Source organism: Monodon monoceros, unplaced genomic scaffold (genome assembly GCF_005190385.1).
Source record: "Monodon monoceros isolate NGI ecotype Baffin Bay Population unplaced genomic scaffold, NGI_Narwhal_1 Super_Scaffold_5, whole genome shotgun sequence".
Lineage (NCBI taxonomy): Eukaryota > Metazoa > Chordata > Mammalia > Artiodactyla > Monodontidae > Monodon > Monodon monoceros.
Window position 1 is genome coordinate 81,737,333 of NW_021703782.1, and position 13,753 is coordinate 81,751,085.

The 13,753-nt window shown below is 37.7% G+C and overlaps 1 protein-coding gene across 2 annotated transcripts in view; it reads left to right on the forward strand.

Annotated features, from left to right (window-relative positions):
• The window catches only part of INVS (inversin), a 136,417-nt gene that overhangs the window by 3,873 nt on the left and 118,791 nt on the right, over positions 1-13,753 (forward strand). For both annotated transcript variants that reach the window (XM_029202100.1, XM_029202101.1), the window contains exon 3: positions 9,900-10,066. In XM_029202100.1, the coding sequence (XP_029057933.1) occupies positions 9,900-10,066 (167 nt within the window). The remainder of the gene's footprint in view (positions 1-9,899; positions 10,067-13,753) is intronic.

Genomic DNA, 13,753 nt, shown 5'->3' on the forward strand with positions numbered 1-13,753 from the left:
TAATTGCTTTACAATGGTGTGTTAGTTTCTGCTAATGATTTAAAATTGATTCAGTGTTCTCCTTATCATTGATTCAATTGATTGATTGTGTTCAATTAAATTGATTGTGTTCACCCTATCTTATAGTGAGAGAAAGGTCCAATATGGAGGCTCTAGAAGAACTTTCTAGAGAAGTTCTAGAGAATAAAGTGAATAGGAGAAAGACAGTGGGTAAGAATATTCCAGAATTGTAAAAATCACAAATCCACATGTTTACAAGTCATTAGTCCCAAAGAAAAGAAATAAAATAAAAATTTCTGTTATTTGTAATCTCTATACATACCAGTGTCTAGTGACATTATGATTGACAACCTGGGCTTTAAAATCAAGTCAACACTACTTGAACTTCCATACCTATTCTTTCAGAATTTATTTTCGCCCTACATTTCCAGTTTCTCCAGGAACTACCCATGCACCCTAACTGCTGGCTAGGCTTTCTACTCCTCAGTATGCCATGAATTTTGTCTTTAGTTTTCTCTATACATCTGTCCCTTCTCCCCTTTTCTACCTTCTACCCCCTTACCTTCTTCTCTACAAAACAAACTCCAATTCATCTTCAAAGACAAAATTCTTTTACCACATTCTCTGTAAAGATTTCTCTTCTCTATCAGAGATGTGATCCTCACATTACCTCAGCTACCTACATTCAGTTACTGCTTGGAATTTGACATCTTCAACCACCTCTGAATCACTCATTCAAACATCCACCATTCAACTAAAGCTCTGTTAGTTCCAGCTTATTTGCTAGTGAGAACAGTAGTTTTTCCATGTCACTGAGACCCCCTATCCGTTATCTTCTCCACTTTCGACCATCAGTCTCCTTCTGTCTTTACTTTCGTCCCTATTCAGTCCTGATTCCATGGTCTATTACTAAAATCCTTCCCTTGGAAAAACTCCCTTTTCTTCTCACCTGTTACACCTGGCTGTTGCAATCCCAGCTTTGGATGGACCTAATCCATCTACCTCTGCCAAGCCCTGAACAATTTAACCTGTCTGGAAGATTTGTAACACCCTAAATTTAAGACTACCCATTTCATAAAGGCACTCAACAGTCTCTGCTCATCATACTACATTTCTCCATAATTACTGTTCCATACCTTCTCACTCTACCAGAACTCTGACTGCCGCTTCTCCCTCCCTCCCTTCTCTGCTAATGCTTTATGCTTCTTACCAAAAATGAAAACACTAAATAGGAACTCCCTCATCTTTCAGCCTAATATCTACAAATCAACCTACAGCTACACCCGTCTTCTTCTCTCTCCCTGCTAAAACAGAGCAAATATCCCTTTCTGTCAAAGATCAGTTTTTCCACACATACTCTGTATTATATTGCTTCCTATCTTCTCAGGGATCTTGTTCCATTTTTTTTAAACCTCTGATTACTATATCATCAACCTTTTCTTCTATTCTATATTCTTTTATCAACATTTAAACATGCTCTATTGTCTCCATTATTTAAAAATCCCTTCTCTGTTCCTTCATCCCCCTCAAGGTATTACCATATCTCTCAACTTTCCTTTGTGTAAGTGTATCAGTACATGGGCTAAACTGCTATAACAGTGACTTAAATAAGATAGAGGTATGTTTCATTCTCATAACAGTACAAAGGTAAGTGGGCAGCCTAGGGTGGATAAACATCTCTGCTTCATAAAATCGTCCAGGGATGCTGCTAGGGCTTAGCTTTGCCATTCTCAACATGTGGCTTCCATCTCTGGGTCAAAGGCAAATTCTTCCACTGTAGTCACAGCCCAGCCAGCAGGAAGCGGGAAGGAGAGAGTGCAGAATAGCAATTTGTCATTCTGGAAATGGGTGGACTTAGAGCCACACCTAGGACAAAAGAGGCTAAAAAAAATCTCTCTCCCTGGATGGCATCATGCCCAGCTAAAACGCAGGGTGTTCAGTTCCCAAAAAGAAGAATGAGAGAATGGATATGGGGACAATTATCACCCTCTGTCACCAAAACCAAGCCTCTTGAGCCACCTGCACTCATTATCCCCACTTATTTATCTCAATCCATATTTTTCTGAAAGAAAATAAAACATGCTTTCTTATTTTGAAATATACATATAGTGAAGTCCATAGAACATAAATGTTCAGTTTAACAAATAAATATAAATCAAACATCCATGTAATCATCACTAGGTCAAAGAACAGAACACTGTTCCCCCAGAAACCCCACTGCATCCTTCCCTCCCCCTTGGACTAATTTGCTGTCTTGACGTTTACGGTAATAATTATATTGTAGTTTTACCACCTAGTTATATATCTTAAACACTATAGTTTAGCTTTGCCTTTTCTGGACTTTTTTGGCTAAATGTTCCATGTTTACTTGTACTAAAAATTGTGTACTCAGTTATGTCACTTTCATGCTCAAAACTCTTTAATTGCTTCCCATTGTACCTGGAATAAAATTTGAAAGTGTACCTGTACCTCTTTCCCTCTCCAACCTCACATTTCACCACTCTCTTCCTAGAAAAACCTGCTTTATTTTCATTTCCCAAATCTGTAAGCCCTTTTCCATCTCAGGGCTTTTGCCTGAAATACTATTCTCCCCATTCTCTGTCTGACTGACCCTTACTCATTCTTCATATCTCAGCATTAAGATCACTTATTCAAAGAGGCCTGGTCTGCCCATCCATTCTCAGTGAAATCTGTTCATCGTGTCCTGTCTTGGAACTCTGCAGTTTTCCTTCACAGAATTTATCTCAGATTGTAATTCTGTGTGTATATGTATGACTATTTTAATGTCTCTCTCCTCTGTAAGCTAAGAGCCTCCATGAGTATAGACTAGGTCTGTTTAGTTCATCATTATATACACAAAATCCAGCACAGTGCTTGGCACATAGTAGCCACATGAGAAATATTTGTTGAAGGACTAAATAAATATTATAATCATTCTTTAAATATCTTTCCTCCCAAGAAGTCTATGATCATCTAGAGGGCTGAGATTAAATCTGAATTGAGTTGAATTGAACTGAGAGACAAGTTAGGACTAAATTCCATTGGAAAAAAAATTTAAGTCAGAATTCCTCAAGAAAACATATCTTATAAAATAAATCTTTTATTATTTTAACATGAAATATAATCTTCAAAGGGAACAAAGTGTGCAGTATGTTGTAAATTCAAAACACTTATACAGGCTCAATCATATAAATTAATGTGTTACATAATAAAACTTGAAATATTCCTATAATTTTATATCCCCAAAGAAAAAATTCCTTAGAAACAAAGAAGCAATCATTATGTGAAACGAGTACAGAGCTGATAAATGTATTTATAAATTGGTCCCCTATGTTTTCTGTCATCTTGTCTAAGGAACCCCTTATTCATTAACTGACTTTGAGCTGTAACACTGTTCACCTTTTAAGAATTCTGCCATTTTTGTCTTCCGTGCAAAGACAATAATACCTTTGCTCTGTGGTATTTCCTAACATTTGTATATTCCTATCAAATAATGTGTTTTTTTTTAGTATTAAGATACATCTTAAATTTCAATGCATCTTGTACCTTCTTTTATATAGCACAAGAGTGCCTATCTCTAAATATATGCTATTTCTCTTCTCTAAACTAGTCACATAGTACTACAAATGAGATATATTTTTTCTTCAATCTTTGCTCACCAATTGCTCAGTGAATTCATTCACTTTAGCATTTTCTGTTTTCCCTTCTCCGTTTCCATGGAGAAGGATGTCGTGATGTGTTTGACTCCATGGAAACAGATGAGCATCTCTTTCTACATACACAACTAATTAAATCGAACACTTTCTGTGCTGCCCATTGTTCAGGAGGAGGAGTGAAGAGGCTTTCCCTGAATGAGACATCATTTTAGTAGCAATTCTTAGTGTTTAGTGTAATACGATGGATTAATGTTTTAACATAACTCATTACATCCTAGATTCAGATGAATTAGGGCTCAGTCCTGGGCCCTAAAAACATAAACATGCATAGTAAAATCCTTACATGCTATGACTATCATTTATACATAAGTAGATTTTTCTTGTAATATCCATCTCAAGTAATTTAATTGAATACCAGAGACATCGTTGATAATATATTCTAGTAGATTCACTTTAATACTATACAATGTAATATAGTAGAAGGGTTATAGATTTAGAGTCAGATAAACCTGAGTCTTGAATTCTGGCTTTGTCATTTATCAGTTGTATTACCTTGGCTTGAACCACTTAATCTTTTTGAGCCCTCAGTTTCCTCATCTGTAAACTATAGATTATAATACTTTGCCTGTGGGACAGTTAAATTAGATAATGACTGTAAAACATCTAGCATCGCACCTGACACATTGTAGACAATAAATAGAACCTTATTACTATTATTATATCAGGTTGGATTTCCTGTAAAAGAATCCAATCTTACATAGTTTCAGAAATGTCTCAAAATGAAAAAGCTCTAAATGCTAAGAAAAAAAATGATGCTGCTTTCTTTGTGAAAACCAAACAAAATAACTTGTAAATATTCACTGTGTAATGATGGTTCCTGGCATTACTGCTAACAGTGTTTGGGGCATTTGCAGTGGTGAAGTGACCAAGCAGCACCATTTCTGATTCTACTACAACTTTTGTTGGCGTGTCCATGTTCTACACTAATATAAATCTCTCTGAATCATTGTCTCTCTTTGTTTATAACATCTCCCAACACAGTAGTTGGGTGTGGCAAGGAGCCTCATAAGTGGTAGAGCAGTGACATTATTTCAGGTTCCTTCTTCCTTTACTTCAACCCTGTCACTGAGGGTTAGGGTCATTGAATGTTTTATAAATGCTTGCTTATATACATGTATTTACAAATATACTTACATGCATATGCATCCATACTAATAATAGCAATAAAATGAGCCAACATTCATAAAGTTATGTTATATAAGCACTGTGTTAAGCATTTTGTAACTTATGAACTCATTTAATAGCAAGACACCACAAAGAGTTTTGGGTACTCTCATTTCCCTCATTTCATAGGTCAGGAAACTGAGATGCAGACAGATTAAGTAACTTGTCTAATAAGTAACAGAGCTGAGATTGAAGCCTGCAAGACTGATTGTAAAGCCTGTGCTTTTAACTACTAACATATGGGACCTCCATGTGTGGGTGGATATGTCTAGTATACATGCACATTCGTATGTATGAGTACATAGAGAATGAGAAAGACGAGAGATGATTAGGTCTAAACCTTGACAGATGAAATTCATGGTTATCTAGTTGGAACTTTTCTGAATTTTTTTTGTGCTATGAGCCCTTTTGGCAATCTGGTGAACTTCATGGACCCCTTCTCAGAAATATATATTTTAAGAGCTTAAATATAATATAATAAGAATCCAAAGAAAATCAGCTGTATTGAAATACAGTTATCAAAGTATTTTCAAATTATGATGTAGCAATATACTTGCAATCATTTTTTTAACACAGTAAATAGCAAGATCTAGCGGCAGATCTAACAACTATGATAATTTCAAAGTAGCAATGAGTGTAAATGATATTTAAGATACCTCAACAATGATAATGAGATGTGTAAAAATATTTTCTAAAATCTCAAGTACCCTCAAAATATAATATGTCCCATGTTATTATTATTATTCTCATTTTAAATTAGGACACTGAGACTCAGAAGTTAAGCAGTTTAGTTGCATAGTTAATAACTGCAAGGTTGAAACTCAAACCAAGTCATTGGATTATGTATCCTATCTTCTTTCCATTGTTCACATGTTGCCTCTATTACAATAAGCAGATATTTTTAAATGACCACAGATGATGGTGACAATATGAAAGGTGTGAAGTAAGAAGTAGATGAAAACAGATAAATGCATCTTTGATGGCACACAAAGGTAACATTTTAGAACAAACAAATAAGATATCAGTAGAGAATGCTGGATTTACTTGTGTTGGACAGTATGGCACCATAGCTATTGTGTAGAGTGTCACAACTCTCACTACAAGTGACAGTTATTTCCTCTAACTGCTAGAGCTGGAGCTCTGGTTTCTACACATACATACAGAGACTCTTCTGCTTCAACTAGCCTTAAAATAACCGAATGCAGCAGAGCAATCATGGTTCCACCTCAGCTTTCTGATCTATGTTCAGACTGAGCACAAGCAGAATGCCAACCCCCCTTGGTCATGGATTAGAGGCTACCTCCACAGTTGCCAGAATAATTAAAACAACACAGCACACTAGCCAGCTGCATCCTATATTAGCTGTTCCTGACAGGAATGCAAATTTAAATGCACTGCCATCCAGTGAATATTAGTTTACATCATAAGCCCCACATGTGTATAACATGTTGCAGTGCAGACACAAATGATAAATCATTTAATTCATTCATCAAAATAAGCTATGGTGGAGACTGGACAGGTATTGGCTGAATGTTGTTAACTGAGGAAATGAAGGAAGGGAGTAGGGTAGCTAGATAAAGAAGCAGGCCTTTCTCAGTTACTCTCGTTCAGGAAGCTCAGAACTTAATGGGACACTCACCACTCAGAAACTAGCCATAGAACCACTATCTCCCTAAAAGCAACTCAAAACAGGACCCAGGTGAGAGTAAGTGCTGCTTTTTCTAATTATGACTAGGGGATACATGCTTTCAGCTACCTCAGATGCAGAAATTTTCCTTATAGGCACAACATATTGGATGGTGGTGACATAACCCAATTAAATCTGTTGGGAAGTATAAATACCCGTTACACAAAAGCAAAGTATGTCAGGGATTGAAGAGGAGGCTTGAAGTTTCCCTGTATCTTACAGCCGACTTGGTAAGAGTGGAGCAACCGGTGTCTTGGGAGGTAGAGTGACCTATTACCCCTGTGGTTCTGACTCCACTTTGGCCCTGAGAAACCTAATCAGTTAGGATTGTCCCAATGTGTGATGATTGCCTCCATTTATCACATTTGTTCTTGTGACCACAGGTCCTAAATCCTCTCCTTTACTCAAGCTCCCAAGGAAGAATCTCACTGGATTTAACATTTCTTAAATGTTTTTAATAGTCCATTTTAATGTGTATGTAGCGGAGTGTTCTGTAACAGCTTTATTGAGATTCACCATACCAACATACCATACAATTCACCAATTTAAAGTGTGCAATTTAGTAGTTTTTGTATATTCACAGAGTTGTGTTGTACAAACATCACCATAATTGATTTTATTTCATTAGCCCCCCAAAAAACCCTGTACCCTTCAGCTATGACCCCTCAAACACTCCTCTTTTCTCCCTACCCCTGACCCTATGCAAGCACTAGCTATAAAATTCTGGGTTGACAGTTCTTCCCCCTCCCCTCAACACTTGAAAAATGTTGTGCTATTGCCTTATGGCCTCCATAGTTTCTTATGAGAAATACACTGTAATTTGAATTTAGTTTCTAGAAATTTCATTTTGATTGACTCAGTATGGATTTCTTTGGGTTTATTTTGTTTGAGCTTTGTTCAACTTCTTAAATTTGTAGCTTTGTGTCTTTCACCAAATGTGGGACATTTCTAACCATTATTCCTTCAAATATGTTTTCAGCCCTTCATTCTTTTTCCTCTCTTTCTGGGACTCTGATGGTATAAATGATAGAAACTTTGTTATTATCCCACAGAGCCCTGAGACTGTTGATTCTTTTTGTTTCTATCTTTTCTATCAGTTGTTCAGACTGAATAATTTCTATTGGTCTGTCATCAAGTTCAGTGACTCTTTCCTCTGTCATTTCCATTACGCTATTGTGCCTATTAGGTGAGATTTCTATTTTGGTTATTTTATTTGGTTTTTTCCTTTTTTTTTGGCTGCATTGGGTCTTTTGCTGTGTGCAGGCTTAGTTACAGCAAGTGGGGGCTACTCTTCATTGCGGTGCATGGGCTTCTTATTGCAGTGGCTTCTCTTGTTGTGGAGCACGGGCTCTGGGCATGTGGGTTTCAGTAGTTGTGGTGCACAGGCTCAGTAGTTGCAGTGTTCAGGCTCCGTAGTTGTGACTCACGGGCTCTAGAGCACAGGCTCAGTAGTTGTGGCATATGGGCTTAGTTGTTCCGCATCATGTGGGATCTTCCCAGACCAGGGCTTGAACCTGTGTCTCCTGCATTGGCAGGCAGATTCTTAACCACTGTGCTACCAGGGAAGTCTGGTTTTTTACTTATTTTTAAACATTTATTATTCTAAATTTTTCACTGGGTTCATCTTTATATTTTCTCTCTTTGCTGAGACTTTGGATTTTCCCATTTGTTTCAAGAGCATTCATAGTTGCTCGTCAGAGCATTTTTATGACCATTGCTTTAAAATCTTTGTCAGGTAATTCTAATATCTGTATCATCACAGTTTTGGTGCCTGCTGATTGTGTTTTCTTGTTTAATATTTTCCTGGTGTTTGGTTTGTCTAGTAATTTTGGATTATATCTTGGACATTTTGTGTATTATCTTATGAGACTCTGGATCCTACTTTAAATCTATTTTAGTACACTGACAATCTGTTTAGGTTTAGAATGAACATTTTGGTCCAATTTTGTAGACTGTGGTTCAAATGTCAAGTTAGCTTTGAGAGCTCTTGTGAGTTATTTTCTGGTCTGCCCCATTTTTGTGCTACCCAGGCCAATTTAGAACCTAGGAAGTATCCCACCTAGAGTACCATTCTCAAAGCTTTTGCTATTTTGACTCTGGTCAGTTTCACATATGGGCTGCTCAGTTATCCATGGCATCATGCACTGATTTAAAGAATTGCTTTCTCTAGCTTCCTCCTCTCCATAACCTTTCCCCACTCTCTAGTTGGGAAGGGGTAAGATACCACCTTGTTGCCATCCTTTGCCTAATTCAGGGCACAGTGCTTCATAGGGCTCCTCCCCACAGTCTCTGCAATATCCATTGGAGAGGAAAAGAGGTACAATTTGTTTTGTTGTATGTGCTTTTTTTTTTTTGCAGTATATGGGCCTCTCACTGTTGTGGCCTCTCCCGTTTGCGGAGCACAGGCTCCAGACACGCAGGCTCAACGGCCATGGCTCACGAGCCCAGCCGCTCCGCAGCATGTGGGATCTTCCCAGACCGGGGCACGAACCCGTGTCCCCTGCATCGTCAGGCAGACTCTCAACCACTGCGCCACCAGGGAAGCCCTGTTGTATGTGCTTTGAGTAGCAGAAGTATAGTCAAAAGAGTTCACTCCTGCAGAGCTACTCCCTTCCCAATATTTTGACTGGAGAGAGCAGGCTTCTTGGGGAATTTTGTGTATGTGCCCGCTGGTATTTCTGATGAGCTACTTTAGCACCCAGGCTGGCTTTATAGGAGGCAAAAAATAAATAAATAAATAAATAAATCAGGGAACGCAATACCAGGTTGTTTCTGAAGTTTCATAGTCCCCTAAGCAATTTGCCTTCTTTTCACCACCTTTCATTTATTTTGCCTGGGGTGTTTAGTTTTAAGTAGCAGGAGGATCATGATAGTATGCATTTGCTCCACATTGTCTAAAACAGGAAGCCAACCATGATTCATTTTTGTAGATCTCAAAAACATACCACAATGCCTAGTGTATGATCTACACTAAGTATTTTTTCACAAAAGGAGTAAGGGAGGAAAAAAATAACCTCACTTCTCAAAATGTTAATTTAGTATGACAGAGTTGTTAAGAACATACCATTTAAAGTCAACAATCAGTTTGAATTTTAGCTCCACCACCTACTGTTATTGTAATGTGTACAAGTTACCTAACTTCTCTAAGTCTCAGTTTCCTATACTATAGGGACAGTAATATCTATCTCATAGGGTGAGTAAAAATGAGATAATATATTTAATGCATTTATCACAGTACTTGATAAGAAACAACTAGTAAATATAGTTCATAGTTATATTAGTAATAAAAACAATAATTATCAAATATCACTATCTGTTTCTTATCCTCCTAGGAAATTCTGCCGTTAAAGACAAAGAAGATCAATTTGGGAGAACACCACTTATGTATTGTGTGTTGGCTGACAGACTGGATTGTGCAGATACTCTCCTGAAGGCAGGAGCAGATGTTAATAAAACTGACCATAGCCAGAGAACAGCCCTCCATCTTGCAGCTCAAAAGGTGAGAAGTAAAACTACCGTGAAGAGTAAACCTTTTCTGTGGTATTTGTTAATTGATTAATGGAACTGTGAGATGGACAGATGGTAAAGAAATCACAAGTATATAACTCGTAGTTTCGTATGTTTTCTCTAAAAACTGTAATCTTTAAACTGCAGAGAGTAAGCACAGATAACCATCAGTGGCTGCTTTCACTTATCCAGGTTCCTCCAGCGATGAAATTTATTTTCTGATCTAAAGTTAAGTTGGGAAAAAGGAAATAAAATTATATGTATTAATATGATTAAACTGTATTACAAATCAATTTATGCATGAGAAAAGGCAAAGAAAAAAGAAAACCACCACACACTAAATTGTCAATAGTGGTTGGATTTGGGAATTTGCTGGCGATCCAGTGGCTAGGACTCCACGCTTCCATTGCAGGGAGAATGGGTTCGATCCCTGGTTGGGGAACTAAGGTCCTGCAAGCTGTGCGGTACAGCCAAAATATATATATATGAAATGTATATATGTCTCAATAGTGGTTGAGTTTAAATATTGGGAATATATATGAATTTTGGTACTTTTCATTGTTTAAAATGTTTTCCTTAATGCGTGTTACTTTTACAATAAAAAGTTGTAGTTGCCCATAAAGTATGTGGCATTAGGGAGCATAAAAGAAATTTATTTTCTTTTTTTTTAATGTATTTATTTATTTATGACTGTGTTGGGTCTTCGTTTGTGTGCATGGGCTTTCTCTAGTTGTGGCAAGCGGGGGCCACTCTTCATCGCGGTGCTCAGGCCTCTCACTATCGCGGCCTCTGTTGTTGCGGAGCACAGGCTTCAGATGCGCAGGCTCAGTAATTGTGGCTCACGGGCCCAGTTGCTCCGCGGCACGTGGGATCTTCCCAGACCAGGGCTCGAACCCGTGTCCCCTGCATTGGCAGGCAGATTCTGAACCACTGCGCCACCAGGGGAGCCCAAGAAATTTATTTCCTGAAATGTATTTTCAAATTTTTAAAAATCTGAATCTCTATTGCTAGTATAAATGATTTCAAGTTTTTAAAGGCTTGTTAAGAGCTCAGTTTTTTAGGATTAAACATATCAAAAAACAATAAAATGGGAAGCTTCTAAATTTATTTGAAAACTTATTTATCTGAAAATGATTTTTCTCACCATAAAATTTTGGTCTATAAAATATATTTCCAGTGCCTGATATTTTTCTCTTTGTTATTTTAGACTTATGTATTTTGGGAATAAAAAGCAATGAAAATTGGTTAGATACAGCAGAAACTATTAGAGTTATTTCCCATTAAAAAATGTGAACCAGATATAGCTGATTAATTGAGGGGTTAGAAAAATACCTTTTCATTAGTTGAAAGCATAAAAAGAGACTGACATTAAGATATACTTCTGAATATGCTAGTTATATGCTCTTATCAGTTAGGTCTGTCAGATTATTTCCAAAGTTATTGCTCTTGAATTTGCTTTTCATTACAGTAATTTTTTTAAAAAATCTCTCATTTTCAATCTCAGTTTTAACTACTGCTCAGGTGTTTATAACCTTTCACCTAGGCTTGTCAGCTGTTAAAATTATTTACTAAGGAAGTGTAACTCCATTTAACATGTTATCATAAAAAAGTAAACATTTCAGATTGGGAATAGCTCCACTACTAAGAATTTGACGCACTTTAGATTTTTTCATTGTGATTCACTTAGGTTTAAAACTCAACTTTAAAAATGTAAGTTGGGGGAAACTAACTGCACATCAAGTGGATCATGTGAGGAAAGAAAAAGAATTTAAGTTGATGATCCAACAGTATGACATTTTTGTAGAGGTATAATGTGAAAAAGGTTGAGAGAAGGGGAGAGCACAACCAGACATGTGAGCTGCTAAGTCTCTCTGTGAGATGCAGTGCGTTGCTTCTGTTTGCTTTTTGTTTCTCCTTTATTTTTTTAAGCAGTGATTTCTTTAGTGTCAAAGAATAAATAGAACTATGATTTACATGTCACAGTTTACATAGCTGATAGTTGTTGCAGAGCACGGGCTCTAGACACATGGGCTTCCGTAGTTGTGGCACACGGGCTCAGTAGTTGTGGTTTGCAGGCTCTAGAGCACAGGCTCAGTAGTAGTGGCACACGGGCTTAGTCGCTCCACGGTATATGGGATCTTCCCAGACCAGGGCTCGATCCCGTGTCTCCTGCATTGGCAGGCGGATTCTTAACCACTGTGCCACCAGGGAAGCTCCTTTAAACTTTTTGATGATGGCCATTCTGACTGGTATGAGGTGATATCTCATTGTAGTTTTGATTTGCATTTCTCCAGTAATTAGCAGTGTTGAGCATGTTTTCATGTGCCTCTTGGCCATCTGTATGTCTTCTTTGGAGAAATGTCTATTTAGTTGTTCTGCCCATTTTTGATTGGGTTGTTTGTTTCTGGCTTAGGCTTTTAAGCACTCAGGTCACATTTCCCCAGCCTTCACCTCAGGAGCCATCTGGAAGTATCTGTGCTCTAATCCAGTGGTTCTTAAACTTGAGCAAGCAGCAAGATGGCCTGGGGTATTTAGTGGGTACTTCCAGGCTTCTCTGTGGCTGTATTCACTCAGTCTGTTTAAAACCAATTTAATAGCTGCTCACTCTGCCACAAACTGTGTTGCCAGAGGATATCTGAAGAGTGAGCAAGTGGGGTTTTAGATTTTGGTGTGCTTCTAAAAGAACGCACCAAAAGACGTTTGCAGTGCCCACATTACCTAGAAATGTAGGAAAGTCTGAGCATATGAAACCCTTATATTCTGGAATTTTAATGATCTCTCAAGACATCTCTGGACTGAGAGGGGCTATGTTAGACAACCCTTGCAGTTTACCCCATTTGACTTCAACCTTAGCTAAGCTACCTTTTCCAGGCAGACAGAGTCTTAGTCTGAAGAATATTTGCTTCATTACATTCTAACTTCTGAGGTTTTCAAACTAGCATCAGTTTTGTCCTCTTCTGAGTATTTAGAAACTATATCTAAACCTGCCCTCTGGCTTTCCAGTTTAGACCCTAGTTTCAAATAATTAGGGTCTTACATTCAAATGAGTGTTCCAACCAAAACCCAGATTGGTCTATTTTTAAACAAATCTGAGAATTGAAATAAAAACCTGTCCATTCTTTAATACTTTGATTATAGTTAATGTACTTCCACCTGCATAGATGAAATTTATAGTCACAAGAAACAGCATGTCAGCAAATCTTAACTGAAATCACTACTTTGAGTTGTAACATAGTTCTAGTAAGAAAAAAATTATTTAATTTCATAGTAGCTTCTTAGCAGTTAGAATAGTAGAATGTTAACTATTTTCTATAGAAGTAAACTGAGGTCTAGTTTGAGTTCTTCAAGGCCACTTCGTCATTTGCAGAGTCAGGAATTATCTCGGTTTTTTTTGATTCCCCGCTCAGTGCTCTTGATCATGCTCCACTGAAAGAGAAGTTACTCTTCTGCAGCTTACTTCCTCAGGCCTCTGGTTCTTCTGTCTTAGAGTAATTCTCAGATCCAGTCAGTTTCCCTGTCAACTCCCCAAAGAAATACCTAAAGGTTTCTTTCTTTTCCTTTCTTCGTCCCTTCCTCCTTCCCTCCCTCCCTCCCTCCCTCCCTTCCTTCCTTCCTCCCTTCCTTCCTCCCTCCCTTCCTTCCTTCCTTCCTTCCTTCCTTCCTTCCTTCCTTCCTTCCT